Source organism: Talpa occidentalis, unplaced genomic scaffold (assembly GCF_014898055.3).
Source record: "Talpa occidentalis isolate TD23 unplaced genomic scaffold, MPIMG_talOcc4v2.1 talOcc4.8, whole genome shotgun sequence".
NCBI classification, from domain to species: Eukaryota; Metazoa; Chordata; class Mammalia; order Eulipotyphla; family Talpidae; genus Talpa; species Talpa occidentalis.
In genome coordinates, this window is record NW_023605194.1 from 52,855,144 (window position 1) to 52,874,951 (window position 19,808).

The 19,808-nt window shown below is 37.3% G+C and overlaps 1 protein-coding gene across 1 annotated transcript in view; it reads left to right on the forward strand.

Annotated features, from left to right (window-relative positions):
- Nucleotides 1-19,808, forward strand: part of SLC16A9 (solute carrier family 16 member 9) — a 53,008-nt gene that overhangs the window by 7,275 nt on the left and 25,925 nt on the right. Inside the window, exon 2 of the mRNA XM_037496332.2 lies at nucleotides 15,467-15,699. Within this exon, the coding sequence (XP_037352229.1) occupies nucleotides 15,504-15,699 (196 nt within the window). The 5' untranslated portion in view covers nucleotides 15,467-15,503. The remainder of the gene's footprint in view (nucleotides 1-15,466; nucleotides 15,700-19,808) is intronic.

Sequence of the window (19,808 nt, forward strand, 5' to 3'; positions counted from 1 at the left end):
CTTATAGTTTAATTCTCATCTATTTTATCCTAGTTTAAATTTCCATTTTAAAAAAACTGCTCATGATCTCCTATGCTTTCATGACCCATAGTGACATAATCTATAGTCTGAACAACACTGCTTTAGACATGTGTATTGCTTCCAAATGAGAGCTTAATGTTCTTTTCTATTAAATTCAACAATACTTATTGCATGCCTACTATATGCAGAGAGGTAGAAAGAACATGAAGAAAGTAAGGACAAAGAAATCTAAGTAACTCGCTTAAGGTCAAACTCTGGGCTAGTGTCAGAGCTGGGATGGGTACTCAGGTTATCTTGGACCCAAGGCTATTGCGCTCTTCTTACTCTAATGCTAAATTTTCTAGAGTATATGTCTTCTCATATTTATAGATACAGATATATGTATGTGCACTTGATACCATTATTGAAGAAAAGATCACAGCCTCTCTCCCACTACCTTCCCCAAATGAGAGGTTGTTTTGTTAATTTGAGCAAATTAATAGATGACTCCATTAACACTTGACAGCCTTATTATAGTTATAACTATTACCATCAACATTATCATTATAGTTAGAATCTTCTTAGGGTTTTCCTGGAGACCCCATCCTACCTTTGTTGGGAAGAGCAGAGACTGGTCAGGGTGTGTGGCTTAAACCCAGAGAGGTGCTTGACCATGTTGGCACTGGCTGCTCCTCCCTGGGTCTTTTCTGGGCTGCTGTACAGCAGAAGGAAGGCTGATGGGTGGTTGAGTGATTCTTTAGAGGCATGCAATCATGCTTGGCCATTGGCAAAACACATTTTTCTCTTTCATTGGCAATGATATGTACTTGTCTCTGGAGCCATAAGGGTAAAACTGCTCATTTTCCAACAGATTTTGGGGATTTGCCAAATTAAGTGTGGGGCTAATGCATTGCTACTACCAGTGAGAGCGGAGCTCAGTGTCACATGTGAAGACAGAGGAGGCAATCATTGTTTCCTGTGCTCTCCCTCTGTGCTTCTTTGTGCTGAGAAATATAAAAGTCATGCTCTCCTGAAAAGGTCCAATTATTCTGTTCACTCATGTAAAGTCTTGATTCTTTGGAGAGATAGATTTACTTTTATGTAACTTTCCAATTTACTTAGGTTAGAATGTTAGAGGTTGTTTTCATAGGAGTTGTTTGGATAGAGTTTCTTATACTGCTTTCTCCTATTTTTGTTGAAAGAACAACCCTGCAAATTTGCCAGTAGTGGATGTATCATCATTGTGAGATTTTGTATCATGAGCCATGATCCCCTTTGAATTTTCCCAAGGTTTTTATAGAAAATCAAGAAGATAAATTTGCCATGGTCATCACTCCTACAAGAAATTTTGCTTTTGTTTCTATTCGAAACCGAGATGTGATGATCTATAGAGACTTTTGAGGGTAAAGTCTTCGACAGAATAGGTGACAGGGTAGTGCTAAAAGGACAGTTAATTGTGGCTGCTGCATGGGGTGGGGGGCTCAGGGTGAAGAGTTTGCCCATTCTCCAGTCCTCCACTTCCCCCTCCGTACCCCTTTTGCTGCCTCACCTGTGTCTTCCTTCCACTAGGATAGAAGATAGGACACTGGTCAAAACTTGTTCTTCCGACCTACAGGGCATGATGCTCAGATCTGGCTGCACATTAGAATGACCAGGGAAACTCAAAAGAACAGGAGGAGTCAGGCTGCATTCCAGAGCAGTCTGATGGAGGACCTGACTAGGAGATATTTAAGAACCCCGAGATGATTCTAGTGCGCTGGGGTTGAAACGGCTATGGTTGAACAGCATTTTTCAGTGTATATCTGCAGGTGACCTGTGTCAGAATTGTAGGGTGACTTTAAAATATGCAGAGGGCCTCCCCTGGTGGTGCAGGCAGTTGAGCACAGCGCTGTGAAACTGTCCGCAGCCTCTGCAATGTTCGATCCCTTCGATCCCAGCTGGCCAGTGAGGGTCCCACGTGGCTCGGCAGACCTCTCCTGTCGCGCCCGCTGCTCCCCTCAGCAGTGTATTTCATCAGGCTGCCTGTCCTGCTTCCCGCTCTGTCTCTGGTGAATCCTCTCACCCTCCCGTGAATCTGGCCTGTACCCTGATTCTTATGTAAATATATAAATAAATTTAAAAAATATATACAAAATCTGAGATTCTAAACACTAAAAATGCTTAGGCCTTGAACCAGAAACTTGAAAGGAAATAAAATCCTAATAGTAGAAACAACTTTTGAATTATTCCAAATTGCAATCTCCCAATATGCAGATCTTGATTTTATAATAGTTATTAAGAAATGGCTAGGGATTAAAAATCTTAGAAGCTCTAGATTTATAAGTGATTCAGTAACTAGTTGCTCTAGAACTTTCATGTAACTAGTAACTGCTCCTTAGAAAGTGGCTATGAAATTATCAGAAATCCTTTATGATCATTAAAGTAATAGCTATCATTTTTAAAATAATTTAATTTCTAAAATTTAGATAATGTTTGCACATTGTCTATAATTTGGGCATACAGGTCCAGAGCTCTTCAAATGAACATTTATCATGGCACACACAATCCTCTGCCACAGTCTGCTGATCTCCCCTCCCTATCTTGTGCCCCCCCCCATCAGAGTTCTGTAGTCAGATTCCAAGTGTTTGTTTTTTGGTTTTTTTTTTTTGATCTGTTTCTTTGTTTTGTTTTGTTTCATATTCCACATATGAGTGAAATCATTTATTATTTGCCTAAAGTAATAGTTAACATTTTTTTACTGTGTGCCAGCCACTGAAATTTGCATTTAAATTCACTCCTATTCCATGTTATAGATGAGAAAACTGAGGCTCAGAGACATTAAGTAATGGGCTCTAAAACACATGTAAGAAGCTTAGACTGGATCGGGACGCAATTATATATGTAATGACAAAGCCCATGATCTTGACTATTACTCAGATCTTGCTGTTCTGAGACCAGATACTAGAAAATGTCCCCTACTCCTTTCTACCTCATCTTTATGATAAAACCAAGAGGAATAAAGGGAGACTGTTATATATATAAATATGTAACTATATAAATCAATAAATATAGTTGTCTTTTGCATCCTTCCTCTATATGTTAAAGTAACCAAGGTTACTGATGTTTACTTCAGAAACCTTGAATTTATGTTTTGTGTTTATTGTTTAGATTCTTCTTTTACGGTGCTTACTCAGTCCTGTACTGGAGGAGACAACAAATCACTCCTCTGAGCAGCAAAATACAAATGAAGTAATCAACAAGTAATCTGGTTTTATTGCCTTTATAAAAATCCGAAACTGGGAGTGTGTGTGGACATGGGTGGAGAGGAGGGCCATTTGCTGGGGGAGGAGTCTTACATTTATCAAAGGGCTCATAAAGATATTGTTAATTTTTATCTTCAAATCAGGCTGTATTTATGGTCTTTGTAACCCTATGTGTTTATAACATTAATTCAAAAAAGCTTTATTGAATAATTTATATACAATAAAATTCAATAATTATGAATATATAATGTGATAAATTTTGACAAATGCATATAGTTGGGGTTTGCATTTATTTTTAATAATAATTTCATTATAATATAATCTACATACCCTTCAGTTTATCTATTTGAAGTGTACAGTTTGGTGATTTAGTATATTCACAGTATTGTGCAACCATCACCGCAATCAATTCTAAAACATTTTCATCATCCCTTAAATAAACCTCATGTTCACATTAGCTACTTCCCTTTTTCCCTTATACCTTCTAACCCTGTGCAACCACTCATCTGTTTTCTGTCCCTATGAATTATCTATTCTGAACATTAATAAAAAAGGAGTCAGATACTATTTTTTTTTTGTGATTGGCTACTTTCATTTGGCATGTTTTTAAGGTTCATCCATGTTGTAGCATATATCAGTACTCTTCCTTTTTATTGCTAACTAATATTCCACTGTGTAGATATACCACTTTTTAAAAATCTGTTCATCAGTTGATGGACATTTTGAGTTGACTGATAGCTTTAATTTTTAAAGTTTAATCTTTTAGAAGATACCTTGATTTTTACAGCCCTTTAACTTTTTTCTTACTTGATATTCAATATACCAGAAGTCGGACACTGAAGTTGCCTAGTCCTCTCTTGCTTTCTGAGACAATCTGACTAAAGTCACTATAGAAAGAGTCACGGTTGTACTAAAATTGTTATTTGAAGTTCATTTCTTTTATAGCTATTTCATATTAAAAAAAATACTTTAGAATTGTAAACCTAGAGACATAAATGTGCATAAAATATGAGGATGACTTGACTTTACAGAGCTTTATTAATTTATTTAAAAAGACAACAGGATGAGCTTTTTCCTTTAAGAACGATATTATGACAAAATTTATTTACTTTGGAAGAGAAGTCATAAACAGCAGTGAGTTTGTCATTAGAAAGTGACAGTTAGTCCAATAATTATATCTTTTAGAGTACTAATAGTAGTGTTAATGTGACTATGTTTGCTCATATATAAATCAATAAATAGTAAATTCACTTAAAAGTTAGTTTCTAACCCTGGGGAAACGTTTTAAAGCTTTATGCTACTTGTAAATTGCAAAAAATCTGTTATAAGTGTGTTGAGACTTTTGCAACTGATGATTGCAGATGTTGCACATTTTAGCCTTCGAACATTGTATAATGAAGCTACTTAAGAAATAGGAAAGTGAAAGTAGAGTGAAATAATAGCTGTGGCAGAAGGCTGACTTGAGAACTAGAAACAGCATAATTATTTGTACATCTTAATTATATCTCTTATGCTTGTCTCATTAAATGGAACTTAATTAATTTAAATTATGAGTTTCAGTATATATTAAAGTCTATGTATTTACCTATATTATATTAGAATTCCCAAGACTTATTTGTTTATCATCCTTTTTACTAAAACACCCAAACAATTATTTATTTATCTACATTTTTGTGAGAATTCCCAAGGAAATTTTTCTCAATTCCCAGAATCTCTTTGCCCAGGCTGCAGTGGTGATGGTCGTGATGGGGGTGGCAGTGGGATGGGAATAAATGTTTGAAAAGGGAAAAGTCATCATAGGGAAAAGAGCAGTATCAATACTACAACTGCTTCTTGCACAATAGGTCTGCTTTTTACTTTATAAATTGTGCTACCTATTTTGAAATCAGAAGTGACACATTATTTCCAATAGCTTCTGCATTTTTTTTGTTGTTTTAACAGCTTTATTGTTATTCATCTATGCAATTACCCATTTAGTATGTACAGTTTGGTGGATTTTATTAGAGTTGTGCCAACTGTACCACCATCTATTTTTGAAACTTTAAAAAATAATTTTCAAACATTTTCATCACCGCCAAAAGAAACCTTCACTTTTTAACAGTCATTCCCCATTCCCATCTCAAATAGTTTTCCAAAATGACTGAAGCCTTTTTGTTCCTGCTAGTAACATAAGAGTCAGTTCTCCATATTTTCACCCATGATTTATAGCATTACATTTAATAAGAATGGCAGACATATAACTGAAGGAAATTCATGAAATCTAGTATGACTTAGACTTTTGACACAGCCCATGGATGACTAGAAATGACAAAACTAACCTGGACTCAACAATTTTGTTCCCCAGGATTTAGTCACATGATCCTAGGGAGTTCGTTACAGTGTTTCAGCACCAGGTAATTTGGAAGTTGCTGAGATTTAAACAAAAATTTAGTATTTTTACTTCTTTCTATAATTCAAGTCAAAAATGTGTCTAGGACTCTTTAGTGAGATAGTCATAGAAAACATTAAAAAAGAGGTTATTAGAGAATAATTTTTGTTGGGGAAAACAAAGGTAAGCAGCAACTGTCAACTGAAAATGGACCAAAAACTGTAAATCACTTTATTTTTGGCAAAAACAGTATCGTACACATTCATGCACTTCAGGAACAGAAAGCATCTGTGTCAATATTAAATGTTCATAAATGTCAAATATGTAATTCTGGCATCCTACATTTGGGAGAACAGACATTTTCAGCCAGTGTAGAGTTGAGGAAATAACAAAGGATTGGCATTATTTGAACAGAATTAGATGTAATCTAAGACATTGGAGCTTAAAAGCTTTAGCATGAGTGAAATGTAGACTTTCACCAATATACTTATTTTCCAGAGGAAATGTCTTGCAATTTGCATAACTCTCCTTTCCCTTTAACAAAGCAAATCTAGGGCTTCCCTGGTGGCACAGTGGATTGAGCACAGCACTGTGGAACTGTCCACAGCCTCTGCAGCACAGGTTCGATTCCCGGCCAGCCAGGGAGATTCCCACATGGCATGGCAGACCTCTTCTGTCGTGCCCGCTGCCCCCCTCAGTAGTGCTTTCGGTCCATCTGCTTGTTCTGCTCCCCACTCTTTCTCTGGTGAATCTTCTTACCCTCCTGCGCCTCTGGCCTGTACCCCAGTTCTTGTATAAATAAAAAATAAATCTTGAAAAAAAAGCAAATCTAACTTTAGGAGTTATGTCATTCTTTATATTAAGGGAAATCTAATTTTACTGAATAATGATATATTATTGTGGCTTGTTTTATTTCATGCTCTCCTGTCTTCAACAAGGGAATTTATAATATGTGAAATATAGTCAAATTTTAAGTTGAAGATAAGACATATTCTTAAATTATAAGTTAAATTTAATCTTATGATATCCTAACAGACGATGTAGTATGACAAACTGCCCCTAAATTACAATGCTTTTCAAATTGTCTTTCAAAATGACTTCTGATTTACAGTTTTATAAGACGTATTGCCATGCAGAGTTTGGGTTTATTAACACTCTGGATAAAATTTTGAATATACATATGGTATGCGGATCCAAATAAAACAATACCTTCTGGTATTAATGCCAAGATTTATTATAAAAAGTATGAAAGGAATCTTATCTTGGGGTTATAAATACAGGCTTCTTGTAATCTTTCTAATCTTGTTTTCCTCTGTAAGTATTACAAGACCTTCCCTCTTCCCTTTCAACCAAACTTACGAGGCCTGTCCTGATTCTACATTCATGTTCATGCCTGCCTTTCCATTTATCCGAGCCACCCTTTTGTGAATCTCTCCATTGTTCTTTAGAATCAACTTCATGTGGCTTTCTCCTATTTTAGCCTTGGTTGTTTTTATTTTTCTCCAACTTCAAAATATGTCTTGTCTATCCATCCAATGGGCACTGAATATATTCTGTGTTGTGCACATATCTCTCTTTCCTGATGAGTCATAAGCTCTCAGGGGACAAGAACCAGGCCTTATATGTCTTCTGATATCACTTGCTATCTAGTACAATATAATTTATTATAAGCAGTCAAAAATATTTTGAATAAATTTCAGTTTTAGGATAAGTGAGCTAGTGAAAATTTCAGTTAAGTTTTTATTTAATGAATGACAGACCAGAGATTTTTATCATACTGGGTCATAAGATATTAACTAGGAGGGATAGATAATCAAAGAAATTTTCAGGAAAAAAAAGATATGACATATCTATAGTTCCTGTATTCTGTGGCATAGTCTATACTTCTGAGCATAACCTTTGACCTAAATGGAACCAAGGGGGATATAGAGAGTTAAAATTATCAATTTGAAATTACTGTGTACTCACAGTATGTTCATTCTGTTGCAAGAAATAGAAACAAATACCAGCTACCTTAGCAAAATAATTTACTGAGTTAGTTTTTAGAAAGAAATAGGAGGCGAGAGAAACAAGTCTTGGGAATCATCACTAAGGAAGTCAAGGTAGTAGGAACTGACAGAGGGTCTCTTCAATGCATTACCACTGATATCAGTAAAATCACGTATTTTTTTCTTTCCTTATGACATTTCAGTCAAGATTCAGGATACTGGGATTAAGGTCCTACTGACCTTGTTGGGGTTAGGTACCACTCTAGGGTCAAGATCAAGGAATTTTGATTAACAGTCCCTCCAACCAGCTACCCATAGGAAGACCTAAGTTCCCCAAAGGTAATCAGGTACCATTACAAAATGGGATGGGTATAAAGACTAACCTATATGTGAAATCACCTTAGAGAAGGGAACATAGAACATCAGAGAAGTAGGTGAGTGGCATCTAAGGAATAAAGGAACTTACAGGAGAAAGTGTTACTTTGACAGAAACATATTTTTCACCATGTTCTGTTGAGATGATACATGTCTTAACAATTACAAGTCATAAACTAAATAAAAACTTGTCTTTCTAGTCAGATATATATGGGAGTCTTGTGTTTCAAAGTTTGCTGTCCCAAATATTTACCGTGAAAAGAATTTCTCTGGCTCCTATCCTGTGTGTTGAAATGTCACCCAAGGAAAGACAAAGCAAACTGAGACAAGGTAAGGTAAAGCAAAGGTACTTGTGCATTAGGTAGGCATTTCTGTCTACTTAGGTCTGAAAACTAGTAAGGAAGTCATTCACTTCTCATCTTTAAGACAACTGCTCCTCCTCCCCTGAATATACTCACTTAATTCATGATTCTGACGCTTTGCCTATGTAAATGTGTAATTTTCTTGTATATTTGTTTTTATATCTTTTAGTCTTACTTTGGCTATTGCTATCATATATTACCTATTTAGGGAATTAAGCCTGTCTTTTCTTTAAAAGGGATTTTGGATAGGAATATCAGATTACTACATTGGCATTAGAAGGGTCAGAATTATTTTGTTTACTTTTACAATAACGTAGACACCAGAGAGTAAACTTTTATGAAGGGGCATATCTGATTATTTCAAAGATTCTGACATTTGGAAGTTTGGAGTGTTCTTTCTGCTAATGTAATCATGTGGCCTGACAGACCGACTTTTAGGCACTATAATATATTTCAGTTATTAAATATTGAAATACCCGTGGCAGATGATGATGTGGTTTTTGCCCTGCGCTCTGAATGTCAAAGTGAAGAAATTTACTGAAGCATAGGTAAATGATGGATCTGACTCAGACCTTTTTAAGGTAGCAAATGTTTTACCATCTAATTAGTGTATGAAGGGATGAATGATACCCTACCATCACTACCTATTTTCTGATGAAACAACTATGGAGAATAACTTGGCAAAATCTGTGAGCAAAGAAAACTGTGTTTGATTATAAAATTGGCATGGTGAAGAGACACAGGAGGTACAGACTAGATGGGTGCCTCTTTTGGTCAGAACTTGGGTCTCCAAATGGCCTTATAAACTGCTTCAGAACTTAGAGAATGAAGGAACATTCTCAAAATATTTTAAAATATCTTTCTGTTAACAAAACATATTTAAAACAAAAGACATAGAAATTTCAGCTATGAATTAAAAATATCCTCCCTGCTCCCCAGTATAAACAGACGTAATCAAGGTAGTACATTAATGAGGGAAGATTAGCCAAGTACTTTAAGAATGGTTAAATAGTAGAAAAGACAGATTTTATTACATTGCAAGTTATCATCATCATCATCATAATCGTCTCCCTATGTACTTCTAAGACAATTCATAAAACATAAAATTTTTTTTCATAATGACACCAAAAATGGAAAAAAAATATGAACACTTTTTCAACTTTGTGAAATAAATCTAAGTTTTAAGATTTATTTATTTATTTTATACAAGAACTGGGGTACAGGTCAGAAACGCGGGAGGGTGAGACAATTCACCAGAGCCAGAGTGGGGAGCAGAGCAGGCAGATGGACCGAAGACACTGCTGAGGGGAGCAGCGGGCGGGCGGGCAGGAGAGGTCTGCTGCGCCATGTGGGGTTCTCCCTGGGAGGCGGGGAATCAAACAAGCGCTGCGGAGGCTGTGGACAGCTTTGTAGAGCAGCGCTCAACCTCTGGGCCACCAGGGAGGCCCCTAAATCTAAGTTTTAGAGGCAGCAACCATGACATTTGAAGACATTCCCATGAAAATAGGTATATATATATATTAAATATTAAAAAAATACGAATATATATATAAAAAATACGAATATATATATATATATTCGAATATATATATATATTCGTATTTTTTTAATATTGTTCTGGATGTCCTGTTCAATGCAAAGTCAAAACAAGGAAATTAGAAGAATTCAAGTAAGGACCAATTATCACTCTTTGTAGATGACTGTATGACTGTATTGTATATTAGATATACCTAATAGAATCATCCAAAAATCTATTTACTGAGGTCCTCCATGGTGGCCTAGGGGTAAGTCTCAGTAATATCACCCAGACTGCCTGAGTTCAATTCTGGGCCCGGGAGCTAACCCACATATGGTACAGCAGACCTCTCCTGTCTCGCCTGCTGCTCCCCTTAGCAGTATGTTTCAGTGGCTCTGCCTTTTCTGCTCCCCACTCTGTCTCTGATGAATCCTCTCACTCCATGTATCTCTGGCATACACCACAGTTCTCCTACAAAATAAATAAATATTAAGAATGTGATCCAAAATTAGTATACAGGCATCAACAACTTTTACATGTACAAACAGAATACAAATCAAAGAAATAACCCCAATTATAATATTAGAAAAAGGATAAAATAGGGCCTCCCTGGTGGCGCAAGGGGTTAAGAAACAACCTGTGAAGCTGTATGCAGCCACTGCAGCTCAAGTTTGATCCCCTGGCCAGGGAGCTACTAACAGGGCGCAGCAGACCTCTCCTGTCTTGCCTGCTGCTCTCTCAGCTGTGTACTTTAGTCCATCTGCCTGTTCTGTTCCCCGCTCTGTCTCTGGTGAGTCCTCTCACCCTCCACACCTCTGGCCTGTAACCCAGTTCTTATATGCATAAATAAATAAATCTTTAAAAGAAAAAAGATAAAATACTAGACAAAAAGCAATGTTGGGAACAACTTTAAACACTCAAAATAGTAGACTAATGAATAAATGGAAAGGCATGACATGTTCTGAGGGTCAGCATCATAACAGGATTGATTTTCTTTTTTTTTTTTTTTTAAGATTTATTTATTTATGCATACAAGAACTGGGGTAGGGGCCAGAGGTGTGGGGGGTGAGAGGACTCACCAGAGACAGATTGTAGAACAGAACAGGCAGACTGACTGAAATACACTGCTGAGGGGAGCAGCAGGTGAGTCAGGAGAGGTCTGCTACACCATGTGGGTAGCTCCCTGGCTGGGGATCAAACTCATGCTGCAGTGGCTGTGGATAGTTTCATAGGTTGTGTCTTAACCCCTTGCGCCCTCAGGGAGGCCCCAGGATTGATTTTCTTAAATCAATTTTATCAATTTCACTCAATTAGATTTTGTTTAGAACAAGACAAGCTGATTCTGATATTCATATAAAAAATTGTCAAACAAGAGGTACCAAGAAAATATTGAAAAAGGTATGCAATCTTGAGGGCCTCCCCTGGTGGCGCAGTGGTTGAGCGCTGGGCTGTGAGGCTGCCCTGTTAGTTCCCCAGCCAACGGCGAGGGTCCCCCCCCCCAAAAAAAAAGTATGCAATCTTGGAGAGAAAGCAAAGGAACTTAGCTCCACTAGAAATTAAAATGTTAAAAAGATTTCTTTAGGAGGGATTGGGGTCAGAATGGGGGGGCTGCAATTGCATGGGGAATATAAAAATAAAATTTATTATTTAAAAAAAAAATAAAAAAAATATAAACATGAAAATAAAGTCATACTGTGGCTCAAAAAAAAAAAAAATGAAGGAAGAACAATAACAATAAACAACCGTGTTGGGCACTGGGTTGGGTGATTTCCTCTTGTCATCGTATTTGAACCTCCTAACAATGCTCTGCAGTGACCCTTCTCCCCACTTTATTGAGAAGGGAACTGAGGCAAGGGGAGGTCAAGTCTGTGTGCAGGGCCACTCAGCTGACAAGGGGCACGTGAACCTTTGTTGATTTGACTGCGGCCCACCCTCAACCCCCAGGTGTATGGGGACACACTGCCCCCCGGGAGCGAGAACCTGGCTGACAGGTAGAGGCCTCCAGATGGGCAAGGTTTGGTTATTCGGAGCACTTTCTAGAAGTCAGAAGTGTTAGATTGATAGAATTAACTGCCTCATAAAGTGGTCTGAACCATGTGGCAGAATGATCCAGGAGGATCTGTGTCATGGGCAGGCCTTTGGACCACAATTATCCAGTGGAATCCTATTTAAAAAAATAACTGGGGCAACCTTGGAAAGAAAAAAAAAAGGAGACAAGCAGCAGTGATGCTTGCAGTGTGTTTCAAGACCAGATGTGTTTCTATGGCTGCTGGAAACTCCTTTGATGCCTGTACCTCTGCATCTCTCCCAAATATTAAAAATCCCTGAAAACCGGGTTTTCTGGCCCTGTTTCCATGACAAGTTGCCAGAGGCTGGGAAGTGTTGGTGGGCATTTAAGGGACCGGGGGTTGAGGAAGACTGCTATTGTCTACTCACCTCCAGGCACTTGCTTGGAGGGCCAGCTTGTGCTCACTTGGGCTCTCCTTCCCAACCACCCCCTCTGGGGTAGAAACTGTGGGCACCCTGAGGGAGAAAGGAAGCATCAGGGGAGGTTGCCAGCCTGGTCCTGCAACCAGGCAGGAGCTGCTATCTTGTGGGACTGAGGATGGCAGTGGTGAGGAGCCTCCCCACCAGCGCCTGGAACTGCAGCCACCCAGAAAAAAAAAAAAAAGAGAAAAAAAAAAAAAAGAGAAAAAAAAAAAAAGAGAAAAAAAAAAAAAAAAAAAAAAAAAAAAAAAAAAAAAAAAAAAAGAGAAAAAAAAAAAAGAAAAAAAAAAAAGAGAAAAAAAAAAAGACATATTAATAAAATTAATGTAATAGTAAGTGAATAGAGAGATTAATGGGAAAGAATAGAATATCTATAACTGTACCTATTGTATGTACCCAAGAATTAGATAGGAATTACAGAATATTTTTAATCTATGAAATGAAAGCAGCATTCATGCAAATACAAGTTAAAACTATATTGAAATACTGTAATGGAGTACTTTTTTGAAAACCAACAAATTGGCAAAAATTCAAGTTTTACAACACATCCAAAATTCTTTGGGGTGATGTGAATTGTTTCAATCCCTTGAAGTCAACTTGGTAATACTAATTATAATGATGAATGCAAATACCCCTCTGACTCAACAATTCCTCTTTTGAGTTTTATATAACACATAAACATATTAAAAAAGATGTATGTATATATGAGATTATTCACTGCAGCAGTGGTTTTCATTGTAAGTCATAGGGTACTGGTTAAGAATTGAAGAGCCAATTGCTGGAATACACTGTAACATTAAGGAAAGAATGAGGAATGGTACAGTGTATTGATATTAAAGGTCTTCAAGATATTTGTCAAGTGGAAAAAAAAGTAAATCACATATAAATGTATACAATATGTTATTGTTTCTGTAAAACTCTAGAGGAAATCATCTATACATGAGTTTGCTTATGTATGCATAGTAATTTCTGGAAAGAGATAAAAGAAGTAATAAGTGTGTGTTACCTATAGAAGATAAGAGGATTAGATGGTAAAGTGGAAGATCAAGATATTTTCAGTTTTTTCATTTTGAACCATGTGTATGTTTTGCCTGTTTGATAAGTAGATAAATAAACAAGTGTACAGTCATATGTACTTATAAAAAAAGACTGAGGATATACATATTGATAGGGGAAATCTCTCTTAAGGGTGCTAGATGACTAAAACAAGGCATGAAATAGAATTTACAACACAATGCTTTTTTTTATTGTTATCACAGTAATTATCATCTTTATTTTATTTTTTTTGAATAATAAATTTTATTTTTATATTCCCCATACAATTGCAACCCCCCCCATTCTGACCCCAATCCCTCCCCTCCCACCCCCCCACTCCCCAAAAAGTGTCTCTGGTTCATAGTTTTTTGTTGATTTTGATTTTCACTTTCTTGTAGTTATTCATTTTCCTGGTCCCTTATTTAAGTTTTCTAGATTCCTGCTATGAGTGAGACCATCCGGTATTTTTCTTTTTCTTTCTGGCTTATTTCGCTGAACATGATCCTTCCAGCGCCATCCATGTTGCTGCAAATTGCATGTGTTTATCTTTTTTGAAGGCTGAGTAATATTCCATGGTATATATGTACCACATCTTCTTGATCCAGTCATCTATTTTTGGGCATTTGGGCTGTTTCCAAAGCTTAGCTATTGTAAATAGTGCTGCTATAAACATAGGGGTGCAGGTGTTCTTTGGAATTGATGTTTCTGTGTCCTTTGGGTAAATACCTAGGAGTGGAATTGCTGGATCATATGGAAGCTCTATGTTTAGTAGGTCCAGAAATCTCCACACAGCTCTACATAGTGGTTGGACCAGTTTGCACTCCCACGAATAGTGCAGAAGAGTTCCTTTTTCTCCACACCCTCGCCAACATTTGTTGTTGCTAGTTTTTTTTAATATGTGCCATTCTCACTGGTGTAAGATGGTATCTCATGGTAGTTTTGATTTGCATTTCCCTGATTACAAGAACAACACAATGCTTTTGTTGAAAAAGAGCCTACTGTAAGACTGTTTAGTTTTGCTTGTGTCTGTATGAAGAAACTCTGCAAGATACTCAAGTTGGTGAACGTTGTGCTCTGTTGACAGGGCACAAATTCCCTTTAGGAATGAAAGATTTCTTGCTCCAGGGGCTGGAGGGCTGCTGGCAAATAGCCTTCAACCAACAGCTTCTAAGGGGATAGATTACAGTAATGCCCTCTTCCTGGGTGGTACACTCAATGTATGATCAACATGGGGCTAGGAAAGATCGGCTCCCTCGTCAGACTCAGGACATTCATGAAGAGCCATCCAGTTTCAGAAATTCCCTTTCTTTTCTTTTTTTGTTGTCTTAATTTAATCAATTAGTTAATTTATATAAGACTATTAATTTTTATTGAGGTAATGTTAGTTTACAATAATGAGGGTATAGGTTCGTACCTCTTTAGATGTATGTTAACACATCACACCCAGTACCAAAGCACCCATAATCACCCACCGCAGTTTGCTGGACCCTTTCTCAGTTTGTTCCACACCTCTACCCTCCCCCTTGGGTAGCCTCAATTTTGCAGTCAGATCCAAGGATTTGCTGTGATTTAGTTTTGTCTATTTCTTTGTTTTGTTTCTTCATATTCCACATGTGAGTGAAATCATATAGTATTTGTCTTAATCCTATTCCTTTTCTTAATACTGCATATTAGTTTACCATCTCCCTCCGTTTTGTATTCCTTCCAAAAGAAGAAAGTGGTCCTAATATACCCCCTTCCTGCTAAGTGTCTGCTTCTTGGGGAGCCCCATGGGTGGCAAGAAACCAAACAATCATCTCCTGTGGTTGAGTCAGGGTGGGAACCAGGTAAATGGACACAAATTTGGGAAGGACACTTTTCAATTTATGATTTTTAATAATTAAAAAAAATTGGAATCATGTGGATGTATTATTTAAATCATGAAAAAATGGTAATATCATACTTGATATGTCAACAATAATTTTTGTGCTTTTCCATATATGTTTATAAAGAAACTTTTTTATACTTTAATTTAGGGGGAGATATTTTTCATCAAAATGCTCTGCCCCACCATACTCTCAACATGCTTTTCTTTTCTGTTTGTTTTTCTTTAGGATCTACAGAGAATCTTCTCCTTGACTTTACCTTACAATGGAATTTAAAAAGTCACCTGATGGTGGATGGGGCTGGGTGATTGTACTGGTCTCCTTCTTTGTTCAGTTTTTGTGTTATGGATCTCCGTTAGCTGTTGGAGTCTTGTACATAGAATGGCTAGACGCCTTTGGAGAGGGAAAAGGAAAAACAGCCTGGGTCGGATCACTGGCAAGTGGAGTCGGTTTGCTCGCAAGTGAGTAGCTAAATGTATGCTTCCTTTTACTTGTTAATTTTTTTTTAAAGATTTATTTATTTATTTATACAAGCACTGGGTACAGTCAGAAGCACGAGAGGGTGAGAGAATTCACCAGAGCAGGGAACAGAACAGACAGACTGACGAATTACACTCCTGAGGGGAGCAGCAGGCGTGGCAGGAGATGTCTGTGTGCCATGTGGGACCCTCGCCTGGTGGCCGGATCGAACCGGCGATGCGGAGGCTGCGGGCAGCTTCGCAGCCCAGCGCTCAACTGCTGCACCACCAGGGAAGGCCCTTACTCGTTAATTATTCAATTATATTTGCTGCATCATTAAATGCAGCAAATGTACAATGCATAGGTGTCTATTTTTTTAAACCATAACATATTTTCCTGCATTCGCTGCGATTACCACAATCTCACTGTAATAAGTATGTGTGAAAAAATAGGAATCCATAAGATATTCATCCGTTTCTTTGCTACTATGAGCTAGGTAGTGTACTAAATATTGGAAATGAAGATAAGTAGCAGACATATCATTCCTGACCATAAGAAGCTCATAGTCTGAGGGACACACCTATATTTCCACGAGTAAGAATGGAATACAGGGAGATGAAGGCTCTAATCCAGGTATGCCCAATGAATACTTGTGACTAAAGGACCATATGACTTTCAACAGGACTGTAAACACTTGCAGTCCTATATGATTCATAATTATTCCTCTGACTCAGATGCACCATAGTCAACTTGAATGGCCTATATTTGTGTTACCGTCATAAGAAAAATGTGACGTGGCAAAGTATGGTCCCATGTCACAGTAATGATACTATTAAGGATTTTAATATATCAACAGTGTAGTAGTATATACAAGACATATTTAATATATTCAATATTGCCTCCTTATAATGCTTTCAAAAGTATTATTAGTGATAAACATTTACAGATGATGTAATAGTGATTCCTATCTTTATTTATTAAAATCATAACATTAAGATTAGGACCCATAGTTTGAACTTTGCAGTAATATTTAATGATCATCAGTCTAATTCACTTGAAACTATTTAATCCCACCTCTACTAATATTGTAACCTAGCCCTGGGTCTCTTCCCATATGTGAGAAGCTTAACATGATTTGGGGAGCAATAACAATCTCCATTCTTGGGCAAAATAAGGACATTGAAAGTGATGATTTGCATTGTATTAAATGTGTTGTCTTTCTTGATCATCAAAAGGCACTGCTTAAAGCAAACAAAACAAAACTGTTGTTTCTAACTGATGTATTACCTTGTTAAGTTATAAACAAGACTTGAAGAACAATGCTAGATCATCTGGCTGTGTCAGATGCAATAACTGACCATAATTAAACAAATGAAAATAATACTGTCATTATGAACTCAGGAGAAACAGGAAAAGTTTGTCCAAGATTTATTTGAAAGAGTTTTTCAAAATGTGAAATGTTTGTAAGCTGTCAAAGTACAAGTGAATGATAATGATAATTGATATATTAATAAAAGACTTTGAAAATACTGATTTCTAAAAAAATATATAGTATGAGGAGGTGATAATTTTTTAATGTTCTCTAATTAATCATCATTCCTATTAACAAATAGTAAGTTAAGCAGAAGTGTGATTATCTTACCTTCCAGCAAGGGTCAAAGGGTAATTGAAATGATTTCTCAGTTTGCACATACTCAGAGAACAAAGCTTCTTTTCACAGTCAGTCCAGGTAGGAGTTGAGAGTTAAGGGAAGCTGAGATCTCTTATTGATGGATGGGACATTGGTGGCAGAGACTGAAAAATGAACTGCAAGTTACACTTCCTCCAGATTCATAGGTGCATGATCACTGTCTCAAGAGCGAGGGCATCACCTTTCACTTGTAAGCAGGACCAGTTGGTCCTACATAATTTGCAGGCACCACTGCAGAATGAAAAGGCAGAGCCCCTTGTTTTAAAAAGTGAAGAACAGCAGAACAGTAGGTCAAGTGTATGACCCGTGTAGACTGGGCCCACTGTGACTGCATAGGTTGCAAGTCCACGAAGCTAATTTTGCTTGTAAGGTCTGGAGAGAGGGAATGTGCCACCACATATATTTGTTCATGGGAGAGAACAAATAGATGGGAGGAGCATTGAACTGAAGTCAGAGGCTCATTCGAGTCCAGATGCCACCACTTTTTAGCTGAGTAACCTTGGGTAGTTACTTAACTTTGGCTGGATGCAGAGACACTTATATCAGCTAATAAAAGCTTTTGAAGAATCATGATGCCAAAGAGTTCAAGAATGAGGAGGTAGTAGGGAAAAAATAATGTTTGAAAAGTTACCATGTATATATGTTGGGTGTGCACGCACCCTCACATATTTTATTTGGTGTCCGCTGAACATATGTGATGTTGGCTTCCCTTGACGTTTCATAGCATAAATTAAGGCATAATCCTGACAACTATGGTATTAGCAAAAAGTGTCTGGCAACATATGAGCCATAATAACCCTCTACTTTATTGACAATTTTTTTTTCTATAGAGGCAACAAACAGGTTGAAACTATCTTAGAAATGGAAAAAGTTTATCTCATGTTAATAACCCAAATGGTTATCAGTGTTTCTTAACCAGAGAGATAGTTAGAATCATCTATAGAAAAATTCTAACCTATAATTGCCTGGATTTGACCTTCAGACTTTCTAATTCAGTGGTTTTTTGATGGAGCCCAGACATGTATTTTTTTAAAGCTCCAACTATCTCTGGCTTAAGCTCTTTCTTAGATTTCAATCTCATACTTCTTGCTAATTCTCGGAGATATGATTTGCTCAATTTATTGATAAAGAAAATTACTGGGCCTCCCCGGTGGCGCTGCGGTTGAGCACTGGGTTGCGAAGCTGCCCGCAGCCTTTGCAGCGCCGGTTCGATCCCCGGCTGCTCCCTGGCCACAGGAGGAGGGTCCCACATGGCGCGCAGACCTCTCCTGCCGCCCGCTGCTCCCCTCAGCAGTGTGCTTCGGTCCTTCTGCCTGCTCTGCTCTCCGCTCTGGCTCTGGTGAATTCTCTCACTCTCCCGTGCTTCTGACTGTACCCAGTGCTTCTATAAATAAATAAAAATAAATCTTAAAAAAAAAAAAAAGAATCTTCTTAAAAAAAAAAAAAGAAAGAAAATTACTGTTGGTTTTGGCTTGAGAATGGCACTGCTCGTGCCATATAATTCATGAAAAATAAATTGCGTCCAATGACACTGCTTTTGACAAAAAATACAAAAATGGATATCTTTACCTCCTTTTTGTTAAAAGATGATTTATACGTATGTATATACATATTTAAACACATGGTTGATTTTGACAAAAGGTGGAATATATATGTTTATATCTCAGTTGCTCTTAAATTTGAGCATGTATATAAATCACTTGAGCTTGTCTAAAAGCCAGTTTCCTACTGGAATGGTCCCAGAAATCTGTATTTTAACTCCTCAAATGACTCTGAGGCAGACAGGCCATGTCATACCTGGAAACATCGGTTATTTTCTTTACCCCCTTTTATTTAGAGAAGGTATTGTGGGTGTGTCCTTGACCAGTTCTGTAATTTGACCACTGGAACTTTGTAATTGATCAGGACACAGTAGAATAAATACATTTTCCCTGTACTATAAGCCTACCACAGCTTCAATGCACCCTCCTAGCCATCCCACCATTTTTGGGACTCTCTGAAAACTTTCTGGAAGAGAGAAATGCATAGTTGATTTAGATTCCAAAAATAATCTTTTCCCAAAGTTATCTTACAATAATTACAAGCTGGAAAACCATATTGTGTTTCCAAAAAAATACATTTTGGAATGTATTTTCATTCCTTTATTAGATATAACCATACTTCACCCAGAGCAAGTTTCATTTCCTTGGCCCCAGATACTCTTCCTCTTCTAAAATCATAAAACACTTGACTGGAACCTTTCTTGCCCGTGACCTTAGGTTTTAAACTCTTGATGTGTGTTTCTTTTGCTTTCTGGTCTAAGGTTCTGGATTGTGTGTGGTCTTTTTTGTGTCTTCTGCCATATGAGATTCCCATGCTGTGCTGTCCCATAGAATGATCAGGTGGCTACTGAGCACTGGAAATGTGGCGAGTTTGAAATGT